This window comes from Mus caroli, unplaced genomic scaffold (assembly GCF_978045245.1).
Source record: "Mus caroli unplaced genomic scaffold, Mus_caroli_1 scaffold_19, whole genome shotgun sequence".
NCBI classification, from domain to species: Eukaryota; Metazoa; Chordata; class Mammalia; order Rodentia; family Muridae; genus Mus; species Mus caroli.
In genome coordinates, this window is record NW_028227274.1 from 63,377,214 (window position 1) to 63,400,303 (window position 23,090).

Sequence of the window (23,090 nt, forward strand, 5' to 3'; positions counted from 1 at the left end):
GGGGAAGGTCCTCTTGAGCCTTGTGCATGCAGTAGATGCTGGGTCTTGGTGGCTGTTTTTCTGTTTTTTTCTGAAGAGCCCTGGTAAAAAGTGAACTGGTCTAGTTAAATACTCCTCCCCCAAGGCAAGCTTTCTGTTTTATGAACAAAGGTAAGGCTGATGTATATCTTTTTTCTGTATACTAATATTTTATAGACCTTTGTTTTGGGGTGGATTTGGAGTGGGGATGGGTGGATGGGTGGATGGGTGGGTGGGTGGATGGGTGGGTGGGTGGGTGGGTGGATGGGTGGGTGGGTGGGTGGGTGGGTGGATGGGTGGGTGGGTGGATGGGTGGGTGGGTTTATGGATGCAGTTATCCCCTCCAGGTGTGTATAGAGACCGGACATTGGTTATCTTCCCCAATTGCTTTTGACATTTGTTATTACTACTGCTATGATTATTATTTGGTTAGACTGGCCGGCCAGTGAGCTGAGAGCGGCCAGTCCCTGCCGCCCCGACATTATCTACACTCAGCTCTTACATGGGTGCTAGAGATCCGAACTTAGTTCGTCATGTTTGCACGGCGCGCTCGTCACTCACGGAGTCCCCTCCCAGCCCCATGCTGTGTGCTGTGTGCTGACTATCCTGTGACTGCCAGGCTCTTATGAAGGGTTCCTGACCTAAACTTAGCATTGGTAATAACAAGTAGGAGCTACTACACTCAGGATCTTGAAGTATTTTCTGTAGTCTTTGCGAATACTCCATAAGTGGTTACCATTGTTGGGATGGTCCCTGAAGGCTAACTCTCTCCATGGTGTGTTGGGAGTGGTTTCTAAGACAAGCTCTCTCTCTCTATCCTCAAGCCTCAAACTTCTACCCATAAATTCCAAGGTTTCGTTAGCACAACACCCTGGGCAGCTGACCATCCCTCAAATTGGCTTGAAACTGGCACAATAGAGAGATAGAAAGAAATGATTGGGTATAGATAATTAAACAAATAAAAACTGGAAGGGTAAATTCATAAGAGAGCTTTGTGTTTTCCTAGTACTCAAGATTAACACATGGGAACAGGTTATTTTTTCTATACGTGTGTGTGTGTGTGTGTGTGTGTGTAGAGATGCATGTATAGGTCAGAAGATAACAGGAAAGATAGAAGTCAGCTTTCTCCTTCCACCCTTCTGTAGGTACCAGGGATTGGACTCAGGCCATCAGACTAGCACTGGTACCTTTCTGATGAGCCATCTGACTGTCCCCTCCCCCATTTTTTTTTTTTTTAATTAATGAAAACTTGAATAGTTTAGAACATTTGGCTTAGCAGAATCAGAGCATCTGAGTATATCGGCACTATCAGTAGACAGTCTACACTGGGTACACTACTCAGTACATGTCTTGCTAGAAGATGCCTGCTGCCCTAGTTAAAGACTGTGTAGTATGTCAGGAAACTTGAAATTTAATCTAGACTTTTCTCAAGTCTCTACCTTTGGGTGACCACCGAGTTTTCTAGGCTTCAGTGTTGACTTCTGAAGTGTTTGCTCATTTGATCTGGCATGGTTTAGGTGAGTTGTTGTTGTTTTATAGCCACTAGAAGAAAAGTATTTTTCCCCAGGCGGTAGAAATGAGGCTGTGATCGGGCTGTAAATTTATGTTTTCTTGATAGGTTTTTATTTGTGGGAACAAATTTCCTGTGTCACTTAATGAAAGTGATGTCAATGTTAGGTGTTGGAAAAAAAAAATCACCCTTAAAGTTAGAACACTGGTTTCTTTGTGTTGTTTCGTTTGGGATCTGTTTGACAAGAACATCTATTAATATCTGCTGGTTAGTTTATGGACATAAATATGAGCTAGGGTGTTAACTGGTGTTTGCATCTTAATTCCACGTTGCTGTTTTTGATGGCTTGTTTATTTCTAATGAATAAAAAAGTATAGCACCATTCAATGTGAGCTCTTTCCTTGCAGCGACCCATACGTGAAGCTGTCCTTGTACGTAGCTGATGAGAATAGAGAACTTGCTCTGGTTCAAACCAAGACAATTAAAAAGGTAGGTTGGCCAACTTTTTATGAATTTCATATAAGTTATAATTTAACATTTTGTACTTTTGCTTTGTAGCAGTTTTAAGGATAAGATAGCAATATTTTTTTAAGTGTCCCTTAAGTATTAGATCTGAAAGTCATCCATAGCCCAAACCCTTCTCATGTTTTATTTGAGTTATCTGTATCAAGTTTTTTCCCCTTATAACACATATAATCAAACAGATAAATCATTCTGGTTAATGCAATATTTTTATAAGAAACACGTAAGCTGTAATTTAAAGTTTATTTAGTGAAATGGATTGCGGAATTAGCAGGCAAAAGAGAAATGGTTTGATTTGAAATAACTTATGGAAGGAAGCAAAATGCTTAGTTATGGGAAAATAATAAATGTATTAATAATAAATATATATATGTATGTATATATATGTGTGTGTGTGTACATATATATGTATACGTGTGTGTGTGTGTGTGTGTGCGCATATGTCTTCTTCCTGTTGGTGTGTGTCACACATGTTCATGTGGAGGGAAAAATAAACATGGATGTGTGGAGGCCTGAGATAAAAATTAGGTGAATTCCTTAACCATTCTTTCCCTATTTTTGAGAGAGGGTCTGTTGCTAAATGCAGTTCTCACTGGCTTGGTGTATATGGACAGGCTAACAAGCCCTGGATCTGTCTCTGCATCCATGCAGGGATGGCAGGTGCTATGCATTGCTCCGCCCATTGCTCCACCCACTGTCTACATGGGTGGTGGGACAGCAAACGTTTTACTGACTGAGCCATCTCAGCTCTATAAAAATAATGTCTAAATCCACTCACCCTGATACTTTTGTTTACCTATATAAAATGCAGGGATGTTTTCTTGGGGGTGGGAGGCGGCTATGTGAAAGCTGTATGTTTTCTACCAAGAATACTATATTTGTGTTAGGGTTTGTTTGTGAGTTACTATTATCCCCCAACACACACACACACACACACACACACACACACACACGCACGCACGCACTATTTCTCTGAGTCTGTTAGATAGTCTCACCACTTTGCCAAAATGTATCCTGATTCCGTGATTGCTTTAAACATATTGCATCCTTCCTGCTGCTATGGAGACACTTCAGATCTCTGGCAGAGTGGGGTCATTCTGTACAGGAAACAGTACTGTGGTGTCCTTCACCTGACATTGAGACGAGCAGTAAAATCTGTTTGCAAACAGAAGCCAGTGCACAGATTAGTGGGAGCCTGCCTAGGAGAACGGAGGCCATTGTTCCCAGTGTTAGGCGCTGGTATTTGTTCTGTTCCCAGTGAAGCTGAGGCACCTAGTTGGAACAGCAGTCAGGGGGCCTAGTCCCCTGCTGGACTAGAGCCAAAGACACATGCCAATGATGAGGGTATTGCAATGTCTTTCATTTGGAGTGGCAGCCCTATTTCTCCCTCCGTTCGCCAGCTGGAGGGAGTGTCTCCATCCCTGCAGCCAGCTTCCTGGTTAGTATTTGCTGTACTGTCTTGTGCCATGTTGTACTGTTCTGTGTCGTGCTTTTGGGACAGCTAAGGCTTCCTCTACCTGGGTCCCTGCTCCATTGGCTTTATGGTCTCTTTTTGTCCTTTGCCTGCCTGGCAACATCTCCTATTTCATCCCATGTACCTGTCTTCCAGGTCAGGAGGGGAATATTCACGCATGCACACACACACACACACACACACACACACACACACACACACACACACACACACTGCCAATTCCATCTCATTTCTATTCATGCCCCAAAGTGTGGTCATTAAGGGAGGGGTTTTTTTGAGGAGTAGGGGTGTGAGGAAAGTGGGATCTTGCTGGTTTTTTTTAAACCAATGCAAATTGATCATTGTTGGTGTTGTTTTTTTCATGTGTGGTGTTCTGTGTTTGTTTGTTTGTTTGTTTTCTTTATTTTTTCTTTCCTCTGCTAAAAGGCAAATGTGTCGATGACATGGGGATTTTTTCGGTTTCAGAATTTTACAGGTCATTTTTACAGGTTGGGTTTCTCTGACTTTTATGCCTATACAAATGTGTATGTGTGTGTGTCTGTGTGTGTGTGTGTGTGTGTGCTTACACGCATACGCATACACATGCGTGTTCCCTCATAAAAAAGTGCTTTATATTAGTTTGGGAAGACATTTTGTTCAGGCCGAGCATCAAAATATCATTGCTGTGTTCTTGTGAGATGTATATTTAAATAGATTGATAAAATATGAATCAGACATGGAGAAGATCAAAGGATATTTTTAAATAAGTTTTTTTAAAAAAATGCAGTTCCCTTTGGTTATAATCTCCCTCTCTCCCCTTCTCTCTCTCTCTCTCTCTCTCTCTCTCTCTCTCTGTGTGTGTGTGTGTGTGTGTGTGTAATGTGTGGTGTGTTAAAATCTTATCAGTATTGTTCTTTATAAAATATTTTTCAAATGTCAACATTGATGTAAGTAAGGAGCGCTTTCAGCCATTCCAAGTTTAGCACAGCCTTGTAGCAAGGAAAGGGGAGTCAGCAAAGTTTACTTCCTTCTTGACAGAGTAAATCATCTTTAATGCCATGTTCTGAAGGGAGTGTTTGTTTCCATAGCTCCTTTGTCAGTAAGTCCAGCATCTTTCCTCCGGGTGAGCTCATTCGTGAGGTTTATGGTTTCATAGTCATGAGTCGTCAGCCTTATAAGTTCTGACCCTCCACATGCGTCCTGGGGTTATAGAATAGGCTCAATAATTGACTAAAGGTTGCTTTCATTGCCATTTTAAAAGTCGGTTTTATGAAGAAAATGTTTGTGCAAGTGTGAAGAGCCTGTATTATATTAGCAACTGTCAGTACCAACACAGCTGAAGATTCACAAAATAATCTCTCTTCCAGACGCTGAACCCAAAGTGGAATGAAGAGTTTTATTTTAGGGTAAGTTTTTCTTCTCTTTCATAATGATTGTTATTGATCAATATTGATTGGTATTGAGATATCAAAAAAGACCCCTGGAAAGAAAACTAGTTAGTATTTTAAGTAAGAGATTTCCCTTAAGACAGAGAATGTTTGGGCAGGTAGCCTCTGAGTGTGTCCCAAATTTTGAGGATCTGTGGAGGTTTTATTTGGAGCTATATAGGAGAGATAAAAAAGGTTGTCAAAATAACACACATGTTATTTTTTTTTTCAACTCAAACTTTTCCTTAAAAATAAGATTGACATAAGTCTGGTTAATTTCAGTTATGGGTTTGTTTTGTTTGAAAAAAAAAATGGAATTTGAAGAAAAAGGCAAGAAGCAAATGCAGTTTAAGGCAACAGTTGAATTTCTCTGTGATATGGATTATGGTCTGCTCATCCACTGTAGGAAGATGATTAAAAGGAGACATTGCATAGTGCCAGTGATGAGGCCAGGGCTGGTTCAGTGGTAGAGGACTTGCCTCTCATGCCGGAGACCCTTCTCAGCCCTGGGTTTGATCCTCAGCCCTGCCTCCCCACAAAAGACAGAAAAACTACCAGTTATGTTCTGGTTAGAAGGGAACGGTTTCTAATTCAGAGATCTAATGCGTACAGCGACTTTTAATACCACCGAATAGGGGAGCGTTTCCTCAGCCCCCGGCACTCCCTGTTCAGAGCGCTGGAGACAGAAGGGCATTCTCTGAACTACTGGAGACTGGTGCTTACTGGTGTTTGCTCACAGATATTAGGACACATTAAGGCCTCGACTTGGGAAAGAGAAGGCCTTTCCTATTTCAAAATGAAAGCCCGAGTTGTCTATACCCTGTGCTATTAAACACCTCCAATCTGCTCCAGCTTCAGCCTTCTACTGCCACCAGGCCCAGGGCACAAGACCCTGGCTTCTTCCTCTCGGCCGTGCTAGGATATTTTGCACTGCGAATTTGGATAACTTGACCGGCATCTGTTTTCTATTATGTTCAGAGCTGAAATGTGTCTCTGAGGTTTTAACACTTGGTAGATCCCATGCCCAGCCTCTACCAGATATATTCTAGATAACTCTGTGAAGGTCCAAAATGCTGTCGGAGGTCGAGAAGGGTCTGTTACTGGCTCTTAGCTAACTCTCAAATACAGCAAGCAACCTTCTCGTGAAAACTCCAGACTGTTTGTACTCCTCCTATTTGAACCACATTGTATAAATTTTAGTAGATATAAAACTGTTTCAGTGAATCGTACCTGTGGGCATATTTTTGTTTTTTATTAAAGATCTTTATTCTATTCCTTCCACAATTTCGTACTGCATGCCTGTTATGTGCCTGTTCCTGCTATAGACTATTTATTGATGTATTCCTGATGAGTGTGGGGCCCTTTGCAGAGTTGATGAACAGACAACCATCTTTCTGCTTGTTCTGTTGCTAAGCAGACGTGGACCCAGGGCCAAGAGCTCAAGTTGGGCTCCCAAGCTCTCTGTGCTACAATCAAATATAATGTCATTCCATGTTCCATTAGGAAGGAGCCCAAGCCTAGCATTAGACCCAAGTCCCATGTCTGTCCTGACCACTCACAGCCTCTGAAAACACCAAGCATTCACTCTCCAGGATCCCTTTTCTCCAAAGAAAGAGAGGTGTAGTCTTTTCTTCCCTGATTGACAGGCAGGGATGCCAACATCAGTACCTGGTGCCATGTCTGGGAAGGTTGGTAATTAGTCAACGGCACCTGAGTCTACTTGATGAAACATGGGATTTTTGGGTGAGTTTGGAGAAAGAGAAAGAAGCAAACAGAAGCAGCCTCAGGGTGTGACTGTACCTTGACCCAGGGCAAGTTCTGATTGCTCAGTATACTGACTTGTGGGTTCCTGGGCAAATGGCTTCAAGCCCCTGGTTCCATTGATTTCTGGTGTGAAAATGAATTGGTAGTTAACACACTGTTGGGTTGTTGGGAGAATTAAATGAGGCCATATAGTGTTAGTGCTTCAGGAAATTATAGTTGTAGGTGGGACTTTGCCATAGCTGAGCATAGGACCTTAACCTATGAGGATACCTCTATAGAAGACATGAGAAGTCCTTGCAGACTGTTGAGAATCACTCTTCAAGAGACCATGATTAACATATTGTCTTTTTCCGGTATGCCCAGATAGCCAGGGTAGAATAACAGCATACAAGTCGGTTATTGATATATAGTAGATTCGTGTGTGCTAGGAGTCATTCTTAATTATTCGTGTCTCTTATTTCAATTTTAAAATTATACCTGTTGATTTTTGAATTATCGTTTCTGTCCCTTTTAGGTAAATCCATCTAATCACAGGCTTCTATTTGAAGTATTTGACGAGAACAGATTGGTAAGTCTTGGTTTTGAGTTTTATTTCTTTAAAACTAGGTTTTTCGAACCATGCCTTTCAGATCCTCTGGGTCACCCACTGTGCATGTGGCCCCCAAGAAGACTGCTTTTGTTTCACTGTTAAAGTTCTCAGTTCCAGCAAATATTTGTGTGTTACTAGGTCAGAAAATTGATTTGAGTATGTGTGTATTTTTTTTATAGTTAATACTAATAAAAGTCACCTATGAAGCATTCCCCAGATGCTTTCGTTGGGGAATATGGATAGGTGTGTGCATCTATAAACGAGGCCATCAATCTTGCAAACAAAATGTTTCAAAATGTTCCTCAGACATATAATACCACAGCAAATTCACCGACAACTCCATGGTGATGGTCTCTGGGGAAACAAAAATCTAATTACCAGTTAGTTTATAATTAAAGCAAGTCTCCTCAGCAGGTGAAATCAAACCAGAGGTACTTTCTCAAGAAAAATTCTTAGAAAGGAATTTGAAAGGACTAGCATAAGGGCTATAGGTATGGCTCCATGGTAAAGGACTTGCCTGTTGTGTGGGGGAGGTGTGGCTCAGTGGTAGAGGACTTGCCTGGTGTGTGCGAAGTCCTGTTCCCAATACCGTAAAAACAACATATCCATACATGAAGGAAAACCCACCAAAATCAAAATAAGAACTCTCAAAGACGAGCTTGAAGAAGAGAGCTGATATAACTAGCATTTTATATATAGACTGTGTGTGTATGCGTGTATGTATGTATGTATGCATGTGTGTGTATGACATAGAATATACAGTGCATATGTGATAATCAAGACAGCTCTTTGGAGTGAGTTCTCTCGTTCCACTTTTACATGAGTTCCAGGGACACAGGTGGCTGACTGGGTTTGCATGACGAGCTCCTCTATCTGTGGAAACATTTGGCTGGCCCAGTGTTTTGTTTTCCTAAGTAACTTGAGGGTTTACATCAAATTCTCATGAGCCAAGTGTCCCAGCTATGAAAAGGAACATGATCAGGTTATATGTCAGTCGTTCAAGCACTCTCAGAAGTGGGAATACAATTCCGGGCACGTGATTGATTCCACTCCTACTTACTGTCCTGCCTAAAAGGAACGTGCATTCCTGAGCTTGTCCTTCTGCAGAATTCCATAGAAACTCAGCAAACTGTAGAATAGCTTGAAGTTGACACAGTGTATCCATAAGAGGATCCCTGAAACAAAGTTATGCACTCCCTGTTACTAGGAATGCAGGAACTCTGGTTCCAAGGGTGACTGGCGAAATGCCAGCGAGGGGATACACAGGGTCAGACGCCTTGTCTTGTTAGTGTCAGCCTATAACCTAGCCTGACCTTCTACCCTTGATAAAGGATTTGGGGGTGGATGTACTCTGATGTATGTGGCTTTCGTCTTGCAAACGGAGCACTAGCGGATTGAATCTTGAGTCCCAGCATCTTTCCTGTTATAAATGTGGGATTGTGGTGGCTTCATTGAAATGAAGTGAGTCTTGGAAGAGTGATCATTAGAGGTGAGGACTAACTCTCCTGTGAGGTGCACAGTGTAGTTTCCAGCCTCTCACATCCCTCCAGCAAGGCCCGGCCAGGGAATGAAATAGCAGCATTCATTGAAATAACGTAAGCAGTAAGTCTGCAAGAATGGGGCCTCCACACACTGGTCCTTACCCTCCGAGAAAGTCATTTTTTAAATGAAACAGTGGTCAAACTTGAAGATTCTCTATGTTCTTCTGCTAGAGAAATTTACTGTTTAAAAAGTGTCGGATTTCCCATTGTGTGCGATCTAAAATAATAATTGCAGTCGAGCGACCTTGCCATGGGTAGGAAACCATGTTTCCAAACCAAAAGGGGGCTTTGAATGCAGAGCGATTAAAAAACCCAATGAGCAGTTGTGTTTTATGTGTTCATGTCATGCCTTGCCCCGGGCTGTCTGCTGTGTGGTTACCATCCACAGAATATCAATGGTGCTGGCGGTGGCTTTTTTTCTTTGTTGTCTGTTAATCCAGCAAAGACAATACGTGACCTGAGTCTATCTACTTGGAAGTTCTGGCACTGAGCAGACCAGAGTCTACGTTTCACAGAGGTTATTTTTTGCCATTCAAAACTCTGAGCTTTTAGAAAGCAAGTTTGGGTGTGTGTAAACACTGGCTTAATCCGCCACACCTTCTGCTTCAGAGCTGTTGACAGAAATGTGCTTTGTAGATTTTAAAGTAAGTTTTTGTCACTCTTTGCAGCCTGGCATTTTCCCCTTTTATTTTTTTAAAGTTCTGCCTAAATAAATATCTTTGTTAAGGAACCATTGTTTCTGGGGCACAGGAAAGAGAGTATTTCCAGGTTTGTGATGAATCTGATGACAGTTTTTTGGGGGGCATTCACTTTTAGTTCTCAGGTTTTTTCTTGTATGTTGCAAACAGAAAGACTCTAGGTTTGTGGCCTAACTGTGGTAATCTTGATGAGTTCTGCCTATAAAAAGAGTTCCAGGCATTTCTTCTGTATGGTGTTCAAGTTAAATTACTACAACGCCCGGATACACACTCATCATCACTCTCTCTCTCTCTCTCTCTCTCTCTCTCTCTCTCTGTGTGTGTGTGTGTGTGTGTGTTATCTGTGTGTGTGTGTGTTATCTGTGTGTGCCTGTATGTGTCATGCAAATGAGATTATATGAGACTGTTTTCCCCTGCTGGGTGTCTTTTCTCTGTTAACTGCTGTGTCTGGCAATCATATCATAATCACACCCCTCTTTAAATGAAGAATGTTTCTAGTAAGTAGCAGGAACTGGACCAGGCCCACAGCTGGCTGTGCAGTAGTGTGCCCCCTGTGCCTCCACTTGGCTATTTTCTTACTTGTAGATCATAGTCTAATAATTTCCCATTAAAGGGACACTAATTCCGCAGGGTGTGTAATCGTATTTATAGTACATTTTATTGCTTAGCATTCCCTCGTGGCAGTGTGGTGATATCATAACAGAAACATAACATTTGATGCTTGAGAGAGTTCACCCTGCAGCCAAGCTGTATTTTACTCATTCTCCGATACGGTGGGGAGGTGGATGACATAGCTTTGGGTACTTGTGCCTGGCATCCGCTCGCTTGAAAGGGACCTGTTGCTCTTGGTAGCTGGGAAAGCAGTGCCCTATGAGTGTGATAGGTCAGATTTACAGCATGGTTGCTAGTGCCTGTGCTGCTGCCTTAGTCAGCTGCCCCAGCTCCCTGCTGGGCCGCCCCTTTCTGACAGGACTGCAGCAGCTGGGAAGGTGCTGTTTCAGGCTCTTGCTGTTCAGAGGGGGGGAAAACAGCAAGAGAGGGGAAACTTCACTAAGTCCAGAAGCTGGCATTGGAGGGGAAGCAGGCGGTCATGTGTCTCTGGCCATCCTACCCTCTGTCACAGAGTAGATGAGAGCTTTTTGCTCTTACCCAATCATGCCTGGAATGCAGCTCGCCACTTGGGCTATTTCTGCTATCTGTCGCTCTTGGTGCCGCAGTGCTAACGGTTTGGCAGATGGGACACTTTTTCTTGGAGTTGGTGTCTTTGGGTTTTGACTTCTGGCAGTGCCGGGCGTGTTGTTGTCGCTCGCCCTCTCCCTCCCGGCCCCCCTGGTCACCATGGCCCATCGGCTTCGGTTTCATTTTGGCTCTGGTCGCAGCAATACGGCCCCTGAGTCTGAGATTCTAGACCAGGAGAGAGAAGAAGACTTTTTCATGGCATTCCAGACGCTGCCACGGAGAAGCAGCCCGCACCCCTTCACCCAGAGCACAGGGGAGGACAGCGGCCTGCAGGAGGGCGTGGGCGCTCTCAAGCGCAGCTCATCCATGTTCATCCCGCAGCTCCTGGCCGGGGTGGACGCCAGGCCTACCCGCAGCTCCTCTGTGCAGATCTCCCTGCAGCGAAAGGCTGCGGACGGTGCCACAGACAGCTGCGGGCCACCGGAGGGACCCGACGACAGGCCCCCAAGCACCCAGGCTGACCTGGGAGACCAGGCCGCAGCCACAAGGGTCTCGGCTCAGATCAGCTCATCGGAACCCTCTCCAGTGGACACTCCTGGAAGCTCCCCTCCAAGGGCAGCCTGGGACCCGGGGACCTTGGTCAATGGCACTTGTGATCACCATGGTCAGTGTCCCCACCTGGCCGAGGGTTCGGAGGAGGCCACCCCAGGCCTGCGCATCCAACACCGAGCCTCAAGCGCTGACGTGCGCCAGGTGCGGCTCCTGCCTTTCGGCCCAGATAGCCAGGCTGAGCCCAGGCGCTGGTCCCTCCAGCATGTTCCAGATGCTTCTGGGAGCTCCGGGAAGCGTTGCTTTGTCTTTCAACTGCAGCAGCCCCAGCAAGGCGCTCTGGGGCTGACTGGTGACTTCAACTTTGGCTTCACCGGCACTAAGGGGGACAGGTTGGTGAGATATCCACGCATTCGGCTGGAGAGGAGCACGTCATACCCTACCCAGCCCCGAGCTGGCCGGGTAAGCCCCACTGAAGACCACGGAACCCCAGAAGCATCACCTCGGGCCAGCAGGATGGTCCCTGAGATCCGCAGGACAAATTCAGAGAGGACCCCGCAGAGCCCGGGGTGCATGTTCAAGATCAGGCAGGATCAAAATGCAGGGCAGCAGCATTTCCGAATTCTTGTGACTCGGGGACCCGAAGAAACCCCCCAAAACCAAGAGGAGACTCACAAGAGTCCTGGACACCCTGGAGCTGGCGCTCCGGTAAGTCCACAGGTGCACATGTTTGAGTGGCTCAGAAGGGACCAGGCCAACCCAGAAAGCTTGGTTATTTTGCAGCACAAGCCGCTGCCAAGGGAGTATCTATCCCTCAATGTTGAGTCAGGGGATCCCAGTGTTTTGGTAGCAGTCAATGAAGCTAGTTAGCTTTTCAGGGGGAAAAAAATCTTTTCCGTAGGTCCTGGACGTCATAAAGCTCTGTCTGTTTTGGAATCTGCAGCTTAATACACACCCTTTTTAGATTTCCTTCTGGATGAAAGAACTTTAAAAATATATTTCTTAAAATTATTCTGCTATAAAAAAAAATAAGTCAGCACCTAAATGTGCTGATGTTGGTAGTGTGTTTGAAACCCTGCTTGCAAATACGGTTCTGACAACTGTCAGAGAAAGCTCAAAGGCTGTTGGGAAGGCTAGGCATTTGAGCCTCTTCATCAAGGCCGTGCTTGATTCTTCTTAAAGACATCATTAGTTCTCGTTATAAAATGTATCGTTGTTGGGTTTTGTGCCATTTGGTAATTCTGATCAAGTGTGTGTCACTCCGGGGACAGTAGGAGATGTGTCCCCGGGTGTAGATTGGCTACGGAAAAGGTACCACGGGAAAGCTGTGGTGGGGACATATTACACAGCAGTGTAACTTAGCTCAGCCCACTTGAGAGTTCAAGCCAAGGATGCCAAGGGATGGAGCCGTCTCTCCAGCTGTGGAAACCGTCCTTAGAGGGCATGCTGGCTTTGTTGCATGTGGGGGGTTTGCTCTCTCCTTTCTGTGAAATGGAGTACAGAGAGACAGCTACGGACTGCCCAGCCTGAATGACTTTCAGCTCATGTGGTTTCAAGTCAGTCAGGTTGCCTTGTGCTAGCCTTCACTCGTTGAGTGTTCTCTCTCGAAGAACAGCCTCCAGTTTTTAAATGGTCTCCCTCCTCGGAACTTCTTGTGATTGGCAGTCTCAGGGTATGATCATGAGGTGCCTGTGGACCTCTGTTTGCGTTTCAGTGTGATATGTCTTTTTAAGGTAGGCAGATGAGTTGGTATTTTAGAATACTGTGGCCCTTTATTGATTTGTGTTTGGAGTGTTTCTGGTGAGTCGGGTAAACTTGAACACCACCACTCCCATCATTAAAATTTTCACCCGTGTTTAGGAATGAAGAGCCATGAAAGGCAATGGAGCCTTTCTTGCTTCGTTATGTCCATTAAGTCTTATCCATTTCCTTGGTCCAGACCCCATACAGTTTCCTCGACTGTGACACAGATCTCAGTGTGTCTTGACAGTGTAGCAGTTTGTTTAACCTACCCCAAGAAATCACTGTAGAAACAGTTTCAAGCTTTATCAGCACCATCCCGTGTTCAGCCAGGAACATCCCCCAGTGAGGAATGCCTTTCCTCAGGTTGACGTGACTGCTGAAAACGGAAGTCCTTTGTGGTGTTTAGGTGTTGGGTACAGATGCAGTTATATGACCAAACTCCCAGTCTAGAATCTCTAAAGAAATTTTTAAAAAGGTGTCCTAAAATTTCGTGGATTTTAAGAATGTAAGTTTCAAGAACTATGTAGAGCATTGGTTCTCAACGTGTGGTTCATAACTCCTTTGAGGAAGGAGTCATGTATCAGATATTTATACTATTGTTCATTACAGTTACAAAGTAGCAATGAAAATAATTTTGTGGTTGGGGATCACCACAACATGAGGAACATGTATGTATTCTAGACATGTAAAAAATTCACATGTGGTTGGCAAACTGATGCTTTTCTCTTAAGCAAAGGTCTTTCCCCCCAGAACAAAACAAAACAAAACAAAACAAAAACAACAAAATAAAGTAGGCAGGCAGGAAGGAGGGGAGAGTAGACTTGGTCATGGAATGGAACGATCCGTCTATTCACCAGCTTTGTATGTGTATCATAGAGACCAAGGGTGTTAGGCTTGGCCAGCAGCTGCCTGAGCCTTATTTATCTTGAAGGAAAACATTCACTTAGGCGTCTACAGTCTGGCTGTCACTAGCCTCCTTCAGCGGGGTTCAGTTAGCTGCTGCTTTACTCTTAAGGACAGGTCATCATTATTCTCAATGAACAATTAAGCACAACCGGTTACTCAGGCTGGGTGTGAGCGATGAAGGAAATCTTTTGATTGGGAGCCCCTTTTGCACAGCACGCTTAGTGTGCTTTTAAATGTGCCTCCCAAACATTCTAAACCTAACGATATTAACCAGCTAGATTCTTAGTAGAAAACACAGGGGAAATCTGCGTGAGCGTAGACTCCCCAAACATCACCCATCACGCAAATCTGTTCTTAAAGGTAACAGCAATAGACAAGAAAATGTCTCCAGGGTCTTAGAATTCGCCCTCTCCATCTGTAGCATTCTTGGAAGTCTCTTAATGAATTAGTTACCGTCGTTGATGGGGTTTTTCGGTAAAAGCTTCCTGGCTATATTTGAGTTATCCTGAGCTGGTTGGGCTGTCTTTACTCACACACAAACACAAACACCCTTTCCACAAATAACTGTCAAGCTCTTCCTTCTCCAAGCCTATGGAGCCAGCTTCCTCTTCCCATTGATACTATTAAGTGTTCAAGGGCTTCCATTTGTATGCTCTTAACCTTTATTACTTAGAAAGGCTGGGGAGTTTCTTAATTTCTTGCTGACACAAGGGTTTGTAAGTAAATGGAGGGAGGAGGACCCTGGAGCCAAAGCAGGAATTCCCACAAGGGAGTGGAAGGGAGAACCTTCCCTTCCCCTGCAAGCCTTCTGAACTCCAGCAGAGTCTTCAGTGGCGCAGTAGTCTTTTGTGAATACGGGTCAACTTCACTGGACAACAAAGGAATATGCGAATTATTTTCATCTGGAGAGAGTTTCAGGTTGAGTGTCTCCCAGCAAAGAGGCTTTTACAGAAAAAAATATTATGTTAATAGTTATTAACTATAAAAATACTCCAATCAAATTTTAGCCCTCAGTTTGTTGGAAAGAAAATTATGTTGTAATAGAAAAGGGAGAAAGTTGTAGTCTTTTAATTGTCTTGTGGTTTTGGTTTTGTTTTGTTTTTAACAGATTTTATAGGTTTTCTGTTTTATCTTTTCAAGTGTATTGATCTCTCTCTGTGAGGTCATGATTGAGAATAACCCAGGGCTATGTGACTCACTTTCACTCAACCATTCTCAGCAACATCTTAAAAATTGTATAGGCAGTACATGGGGCTGGTACTGGCTAGGGTTTGTCCCCCAAGTCAGCTGGTACTTGGAGTGACAGCTTGTGGTTTGGCACATCACAATTAAGATCATTATTATTATCATCATCATTATCATCAACATTATTATTTTACTTAGAAAATATGATATGGAGGCATAGCTATCTTACTGGGCTTTGCCAACTGGTGTATGGAGCACTGTTAATTCACTGTAGATGGCATCATGTTGATAACGTTAGCATTACTTGTATTCTGTAGTGCGTTATGTGCATATGACTGTACACGCACAGCATACATGCTGAGCCTAAAGGCGGTTGTAATGTTCCTTGTAATACAACATTCTTGTGAAAAAACGAGTGAAGCGCCATAGAGCTGTTAGCACTGTTCTGCTGGAGGTAGGAGGCAGCTAGGGCCCTCAGCAGGCTTTGGCTCTGGGGCCTGGGGTAGTTAGACTCATTCTTTGGCACCATCAGCAGTAAACATCGTAGGCTACCTGTGAGCAGTCAGTTCCTGAGGAACAGGACAACAAATGTTGATGGCATATGAGGGAATGTTGACTCTTCCATCACCATGTCTTCCCCAACCTCTTGTCTCCCATGTGGCCCGATGATAATTCCATTCTTAAAAGGAATTGAGTGAAGGACCTTTGGTTATATTCAGTGGATGCTGGGGTTGTTTTTGTTTGTTCTTAATCTTGTAAACATTTTTCGGCTGCATGCTGGCTCGCTCTGATGGATTTGCGTGGTGACACTCACACTCTGCAGAGGCAGAAGGATCTGTGTGGTGTTTCCTCACTGTGTGACTTAAAAATGAAGGTTGCTGCTGGCAATGCACCTCAGTAGATCCTGCCTAACAGTGGTTATGATCTGGTGGTGCAGCTGCTCTGCTTGGGGAAATATTGAGGCAGACTTTCCTGGTCTCTCCAGTCAATCGCTGACCTCATGATACATACTGATAAGTGTACTGTCTTCATAGGGGCTCAGAAGGCCAAAAGACTTTTATTCGTTGAGAATTATTGTAAAAAAGGCTAGGTGTGGTGGTGCAAGCCTTTAATCCCAGCATTCAGGAGGCAGAGGCAAGTAAGTGGATCTCTGTGAGTTTAAGGAAGTTCCAGGACAGTCAGGGAGGGCTACACAGAGAAATCCTGTCTCAAAACACCAAACTAAACCAAATCAAACAACAACAACAAAAAAAGATTTATCTTTCGAGTCCCGTTTGGTTGGATATTTTAATGTAGCCAACACTAATCTGAATGGCCCTGCTATTTGTTCAAACTGAAGCCACCAGATAGATTCTTTTAGTTAAAGTCATTAAGTCCACGTTCTTGCTGGAAGGGTGTAACTAAAAGTCCCTAACTTCCTTTTTGCCTTTCAGCTCCTAGTTGTGCCCCGTGAAAAGTTGTGATAATAGCGGAAGATAAAACCCCCCCTCTTTTAGATGCTGAGAGTGTTGACTGAATACACAGTGGAGGATCTGAATTCCTTCAGAAAATGCCAATAGACTGCCAGTCCCAACCTGGACCTGGCTGGTGGTTGGTCAGACATTAGCCTGTCACAGTCTTCCTGTTTCTTTCTTTTACACAAGAGGTGTAGAAGCCTACCATCTGCCTGGAAGAGGCAGCCATACACACCCCTCTTTAGACACAGAAGGATGGAGTCTTGAAGGAGAAATGGTGATAGTGGGCTTCTTGGTTTGTGAGATTGCTGAAAGTGTTTAACAAATACTTCTCTCTCAGGTCGTTCAGGACACATAATGCTGTCACGGAGTTTTCTTCCTAATTTACCTGATGGCGTTGCTTTGACTTTCTTGAGCCAGCTGGAACACAGAGAGGGTTTGCTTCAGGGAGAGATGTGGCCCAGGGTGAGTGGGCCAGTAAGTCCCTGTGCCCTGGCCAGTTTGAGGTTGTGTCTTGAATCCCAGTGTCTCTGGGCAGAGCCGTGTTTGAACAGGAAGTTAGTTTGGAGGCTAGAGGGTGGAGTAGAGGGAATTTTAAAAAGTCTGCTTCTTAAAGATGGGGATCTAGAGCTGTAGCTGGTTCTGATCCCTGTGAGTCAAATGTTTCCATCTCTCAGCCAAGGGAACCAAAGAAACCAAAGGATACATTAAGTTGGAGAACCCTGATTTCATTGATTTGATGATCGTGGTTACTCTTTAAAATTGAGTTACATTGTATCTCTAAATGATCGTGGTTACACTTTAAAATTGAGTTACATTGTATCTCTAAGGCTGGTCATGTAGCATCGGATGTGGGAGGTCCCATGTTCCTCCTCAACGAAAGTGTGTGTGTGTGTGTGTGTGTGTGTGTGTGTGTAAATGAAGTACTCTGTATTGGTTTTCTTAAGCACCAGTTAAGCTGTCCTAATTTTTCTAAACTAGCCAGTGTTTTAAGTACTAGTAAAGAGGATGAAATTCTACCGGGTAGCAAGAGAATAAACATTTTCCCCCCAGGTAAATGTGCATCTCAGAAGTCCTAAAGTTCACACTGCCAGTTTTTATAGAAGACCAGGAGTCCAGCAACTGTCACGTCTCTGTAATAACTGGGGGCATCTGTGTGGCCATGCACTCCATTCCTGGGGGCTTTCTGTGCCCTGTCAGGGTTAGTGAAGTGTAGAGATGCTTGATGCAGCTTTGTCCATCTTTGAGAGAAGAATAGTGGTTTTTCACTCTCCAGATTTAAGAAGTGTACAGCCTTTAAACTACCTAGTGACCCATGCATGTTGCTTTTGCCCACATCCTTGACTGCCCATTTTCAAAGCTTCATGATCTCACTGCTTGAGGGTTTCCCATGTCCCTTTAGAATGTAGGGCCACATATGAACCTCTAGAGAGGAAGAACAATGCTTTGGTCCAAACTTTTATAATTAAGGTGGGTAGGTATTTAAAGTGTATCAGAAATATTGAAATGTGTATATTAAAACTCGAGCCTCCTCCCTACCTAAACCCAAAAATTCTAGAACTTTTTCAAATCCAGTTTTTCAGGCTAGATGTTACAGCCCAGGACTAAGATACGTCTTGACTTCCTTAAGGAATTAATCTCAGGTGGGCGGTAGACCAGCAGCAGACGCTCTGGGCTTCTTTGTTATTCTTTATTAACTAAAATGGCTTCGTGGCATCATATAGCCTTATTCTTGGTTTTACATTCCATTAAAGAGGCAATAAGTGGCTTGCAACCTCAACCATTTTAATTTAGTTTGAATATTTCAGATGACTTAACCTCGCACCAGTAAAATCATGTTGCTTGACTGTTGGGGAATCTAAGGTTGGAGTTACTATGCCGCAATGGCTGATGGCACTGTTCATGGATATGGTTTTCAGGTTTGGTTGTTTTTACATTCTAAAGTTCTGTGTCATTGAAATGAAGTTCTAGTCTGAGCAGAGGCCTTTCCGAGGATATGCTTGTTTTCTGCCTTGTTGGGGCTGAACTAGAGTGGTAAGCATGCTAAGAAGTCCCCTATGCTGAGCCACACTGCTGTGATTCTGTGCTTTCTGGGTGTTTCTGTAAAGCTTTCCATAAAGTTACACAGAAGGGAGTGTGCTGTGCTGTCGCCGTCATAGCTGGGTTCATATCTGGGACACTGTGGGAAATGAACTCTGGAAATTTTCATTTCTGCTTCCACCTACGTGGAGTGGGTCATTCGGTAGGGTGTGTATGTATGTGTGATTTTTTTTTTTTAAATCCTGGTCACAAGAATGTCTTCCTGAAATTACAGTAGTTTCAGTATTCTAATTCCCGTTGTCAGACACCGATTGCCTGTGTACAGATTGCCACTAGGAGCTTTTTCTGTTACCACTTTAATTGTATTTATTGTACATTCTCACAGTAGTTACCCCTCCTCCTCTCCTCCTCTGAGTCCCTCTATGTGCCCCACCCCTAACCCCCCACCCCCAGCCTCATCCACTCTCCCACTCATTCTCTTCAGAATAGGGCCTGCCTCATGTGTATCAACCAGCCATGGCATATCAAGTTGCAGTAAGACTGGGGACCTCCTTTTCTTTTAAGGCTGGATAAGGCAACCCTGTAGGAGGAAAGGGTTCCAAAGACAGGCAATGGAGTCAGAGACAGCGCTTGCTCCCACGGATAGGAGTTCTACATGAAGACCCGTCTACACAACTGTTACATTAGTGCTGGGGAAGGGCTTAGGCTCCTTGGTTGGCAGTTCAGTCTCTGTGAGCCCCTATGGGCTCAGATTGGTTGATTCTCTGGGTTTTCTTGTGGTATCCTAAACCCCTCTTGCTCCTTGATTTAAAAAAAAAAGAAGAAGAAGAAGAAGAAGAAGAAGAAGAAGAAGAAGAAGAAGAAGAAGAAGAAGAAGAAAGAAAAGAAAAGAAAAGAAAAGAAAAGAAAAGAAAAGAAAAGAAAAGAAAAGAAAAGAAAAGAAAAGATGTATATTTTAAAATCAAGTCCCCCAAAGCCCTATTACGATCAAATGAAGGAAGGCCTGTTACTCAAGGTAGCCAGCCAATCACGAAAATATAACTGAGACAATTCCCTTCCCTAAGAGTTTTAAGACTTTTGTCTGGGAAGACCACTGGAATCCAGCTTACTGTCGCCTGCCAGAAACTGTCTGTGTTGAGCAGCTATTTTAAACTTCATCCTCTGAGTTCAGAGAGCATGGGGCTATCTTTATCCCTGGTGAATGGTTTATTATCCCTGTGAAAGGAGGAGTTGCACACAGATAAGAGAGATGCTGTGGTGATATGGGGGTGGGGGTAGTCCTTGCCCATAGTGGCCTTATACTCTTAGAGAGCTTCTTATGTAGCACAGGAATACTGAGAAAAACTAGATGCCGTGGTATCTAGTTTTGACCTGCTAGATACTGACCTCAGAACTGCGAGACCACAGAACTCATGTGGATGTCTCTGACCCCTTTGAACCCAGAAGGAGGTGTGACTGATGGACAGTTTCCTCTGAGATTAAAACATTCCATTCTGCAGGGAAGCTCCTTAAACAGGAAGGTAAACAACTCGAAATAGCTTCAGGAAGTCCCCAAAACCGATGAGATTCACTAGGCCCCTCCCTCCCTGAGGAAAAGGCTGCAGAGTATCACGCTCAGACAAACCAAGCTGCAAAGAAGACTCAGACCGGACCATCTGCTTTGAAGAGGTTTAGACCAACTGAGTCAGTTAGAAAAGACACTCCTCAATCTATGGAGCTGCGTGCAGGCTGTGCAGTGTGCTCCTGGCTCCCAGCTTTTATGAGCTGTCACCCATGTTGGAGTGGGCTGTGGTGATATAACTGTCTGAGTCATTTCTTGCTGCAATAAAACCCATTGGTTTACCAAATTGGATTTTGCTGGTATCCATACTCTGGTCTATCTTGGGTTCTCTCTCAGGTGTGAGTAGCTGTATATGTAGGGTCTCTCCAGAAACCTTTGTCACCCAACCACAAGCAACTGGTAAAAAGGGTACATGCAAAGAAACCAGTATTTCATCACGAGGATGAAAGTCCATAGTTGCTTAATCTACAAAGATACCTGAGTCTGGGGTGAGTGAGAATAAGGTTTATAGTCCTTCTTTGGTCAGGTACTAATTGGGAAAATTTTTTAAAAAGATTGCAATGAATATATATGCATGCATTTTTACATCAGTGATAGAAAATCCCTCATCACACTTTTCCCACTTGCCATTGAGGACCGAAGGGTTAGGCTGCCAGGAGGAATCCAGGCAGTGATGTCCACACAGTTCTGCACTTGGTGTCTGTATCCTGGTGGTAGAGCAGAAAAATCCTGGATGTTTCTAAGTGTTGATGTCTATTTCAGTGCCTTTGTTTTGTTGGGAGTATTTTCGATGCCATGGGGGAAGGAGTTGGTCATGTTGTCCTGACTCATGCAACCATAATATTTATTTAAGCCTTTCCTAAAGCCTCTTCATTTGACAAATAAGACTTTCGTCTGCTGGAACAAATACGTAGGACTCCCCAGAAGGGCCCTCCCGAGACCCTACCATAGATAAATGAACTTGGTAGGAGATCAGATGGATAAGCACTCATGAAGTTAGTCGTTAACGCAAAACCCTTCTTTCAAGCCAGGTACCATCCCAGACGGTGGGACCACAGCAAGGAGCAGAACCAACCCAGCCTTCCCTCATGCCACACCATTCTGTTAGCAAGGACAGGGGTGAGCGGTAAAGCTGCTCACCCAAGACAGACCAGAGGGTAAAGCTCAGCATAGGAGATGATGGTGAGGGCTACAGAAATGGAACCAGGACAGGGCTTACGTGAGGCAGCCTTGGGGGATGTAGAACACATCAAGTCCATAGCTGGGAGGAGATACTTCAGAGGGACAAGTGTGTACAAAGGACTTCAACGCCAAGTACACTTAATGAATAAAGGGAATGGCAAGGAGGGGCACAAGGCGGTGCTAAGTACACAAGGACGGCTTCTAGCATCATTCCTGTTGCTGTGATGAAAGACTCTGGTAGAAAGCAACTTAGGGAAGGAAGGTTTTATTTGACTCCTCCCCCCACCCCCAGTTCCAGTTTACAGGCCATCCCTGCAGGGAAGTCATGGCGGCGGGAGCCTAAAGCAGCCAGTCACATCATCACATCAGCCCGACAAGAGCAGAGAGAAATGAATGCATGTGTGCTTAGTACTCAGCTCGCTAGTTCTAGCCTGAGACAATCCAGGACCCAAACAGCGGGGCCACGTCTTCCTATGTCAATCAAGACAGACCTACATAAATGTGTCCACGGGCAACTTAATCTAGACAGTCTCCTTGAGACTTTTACAAGACTAGATTATGCCAAGTCACCAAATAAAGGTCACCTCCATAGATAATGTCCCTCAGGAAGGAGCATGGTCATGGGGTGAGCAGATCGTGGAACATATGGAGATGCAAGGCCATAGAAGGAAGGGCTCTATGGGGGCAGAGATGGACACGGTGGCCACTCTACTGAGAGTGTTCAAGGCAGTAGGAGCTGAGAGCCAAGTGGGGAGGCTATTGTAAGCTCATATGTCCTTCAAGGATGGAAGGTCATGGTCCCTGACTTACATTGTTGTCGCCAACCCTTCCCTCATCCCCACTTACTCCCCAGAGTGCCAAGGATGATCGTCAGTTCTCTGAGGAGGTCACCTCACCTCAGTATTTAGCCTGCCATTTTCATTTTGCAATGCTTGGAAAAATGGAGCGCTTTCATGTTCCTCCAGGGAGTGTTATTTCAAGATGTCTTCTGCTGCCTGTGTCGGGCCAGGGTGTGGGTGGATGTATTTTTGCAGCTTCTCACCAGAGAGTCGGCTTCTGATTTGCAGACCGCATTTATTATGGGTCATATTGTCCATTGATGAATAATGTGTGGGCTACAAAGCAGATATATAGCTTTTAAAATAGATCATTTATCCTGCAGGCTTCATCCCCCAGTACCAGGCAGGCTCTTCAGTTGCATTTTCTGGGAGCAGAGTTTGGAACGTTTTCCTTCACGTTCTGGGTCGTCGGTTCATCTTCTGGCCTGTCATGCATTTCCCTGATCAGCTGGGGACTTGAGGGTGGGCACCCAGGCACAGTGTGAATCTATTGGCAAAGACATAGTCCAGGCGGGGGAATGCCTGCTGAGGAAATAGTTGCTCCTTTGAGCTACTGAAAATATTTCTTATAATGCGGATTTACACAAAAGGAGAAAATAGACATCATGGTTTTCTATGGAAGTCCCGTGGGTATCATAAAGTAACCGAACCCAGCTGATCCTCATGACTGCAGCTGTAGAACCAGGCCTGTATAGAGAGGTTCTGTGTAGGAGACGATGATGTGTCTTGGGGGAGAGGAGGAACCTCCTGCTAGGTATAATGGGGTTTGGGAGTTTTCCTCTAGTGGTCCGGGGCACCATGGGGTCTGGAGGTGGAGTGAAGCACAGTCTCCTCTCTGATGCCACCCCCACCCCTAGTCTGTGCGTCAAGGACCTCCTGTCACAGAAACCTCCCTAAGGGTTGTTTTCCCTTTACACAGAGTTCTTGTTT

At 44.5% G+C, this 23,090-nt stretch overlaps 1 protein-coding gene across 13 annotated transcripts in view; it reads left to right on the forward strand.

Moving 5' to 3' along the window:
* Nedd4l (NEDD4 like E3 ubiquitin protein ligase) overlaps positions 1–23,090 on the forward strand; it is a 324,332-nt gene that overhangs the window by 181,571 nt on the left and 119,671 nt on the right. For 7 of the 13 annotated variants that reach the window (XM_029471742.2, XM_021151067.3, XM_029471743.2 and 4 more), the window contains 3 exons: positions 1,936–2,017; positions 4,871–4,909; positions 7,209–7,262. In XM_029471742.2, the coding sequence (XP_029327602.1) occupies positions 1,936–2,017; positions 4,871–4,909; positions 7,209–7,262 (175 nt within the window). Of the gene's footprint in view, positions 1–1,935; positions 2,018–4,870; positions 4,910–7,208; positions 7,263–10,053; positions 11,959–23,090 lie in introns of those variants that run through there. The other 6 variants (XM_085833665.1, XM_029471738.2, XM_029471740.2 and 3 more) reach the window with 5 other exon arrangements.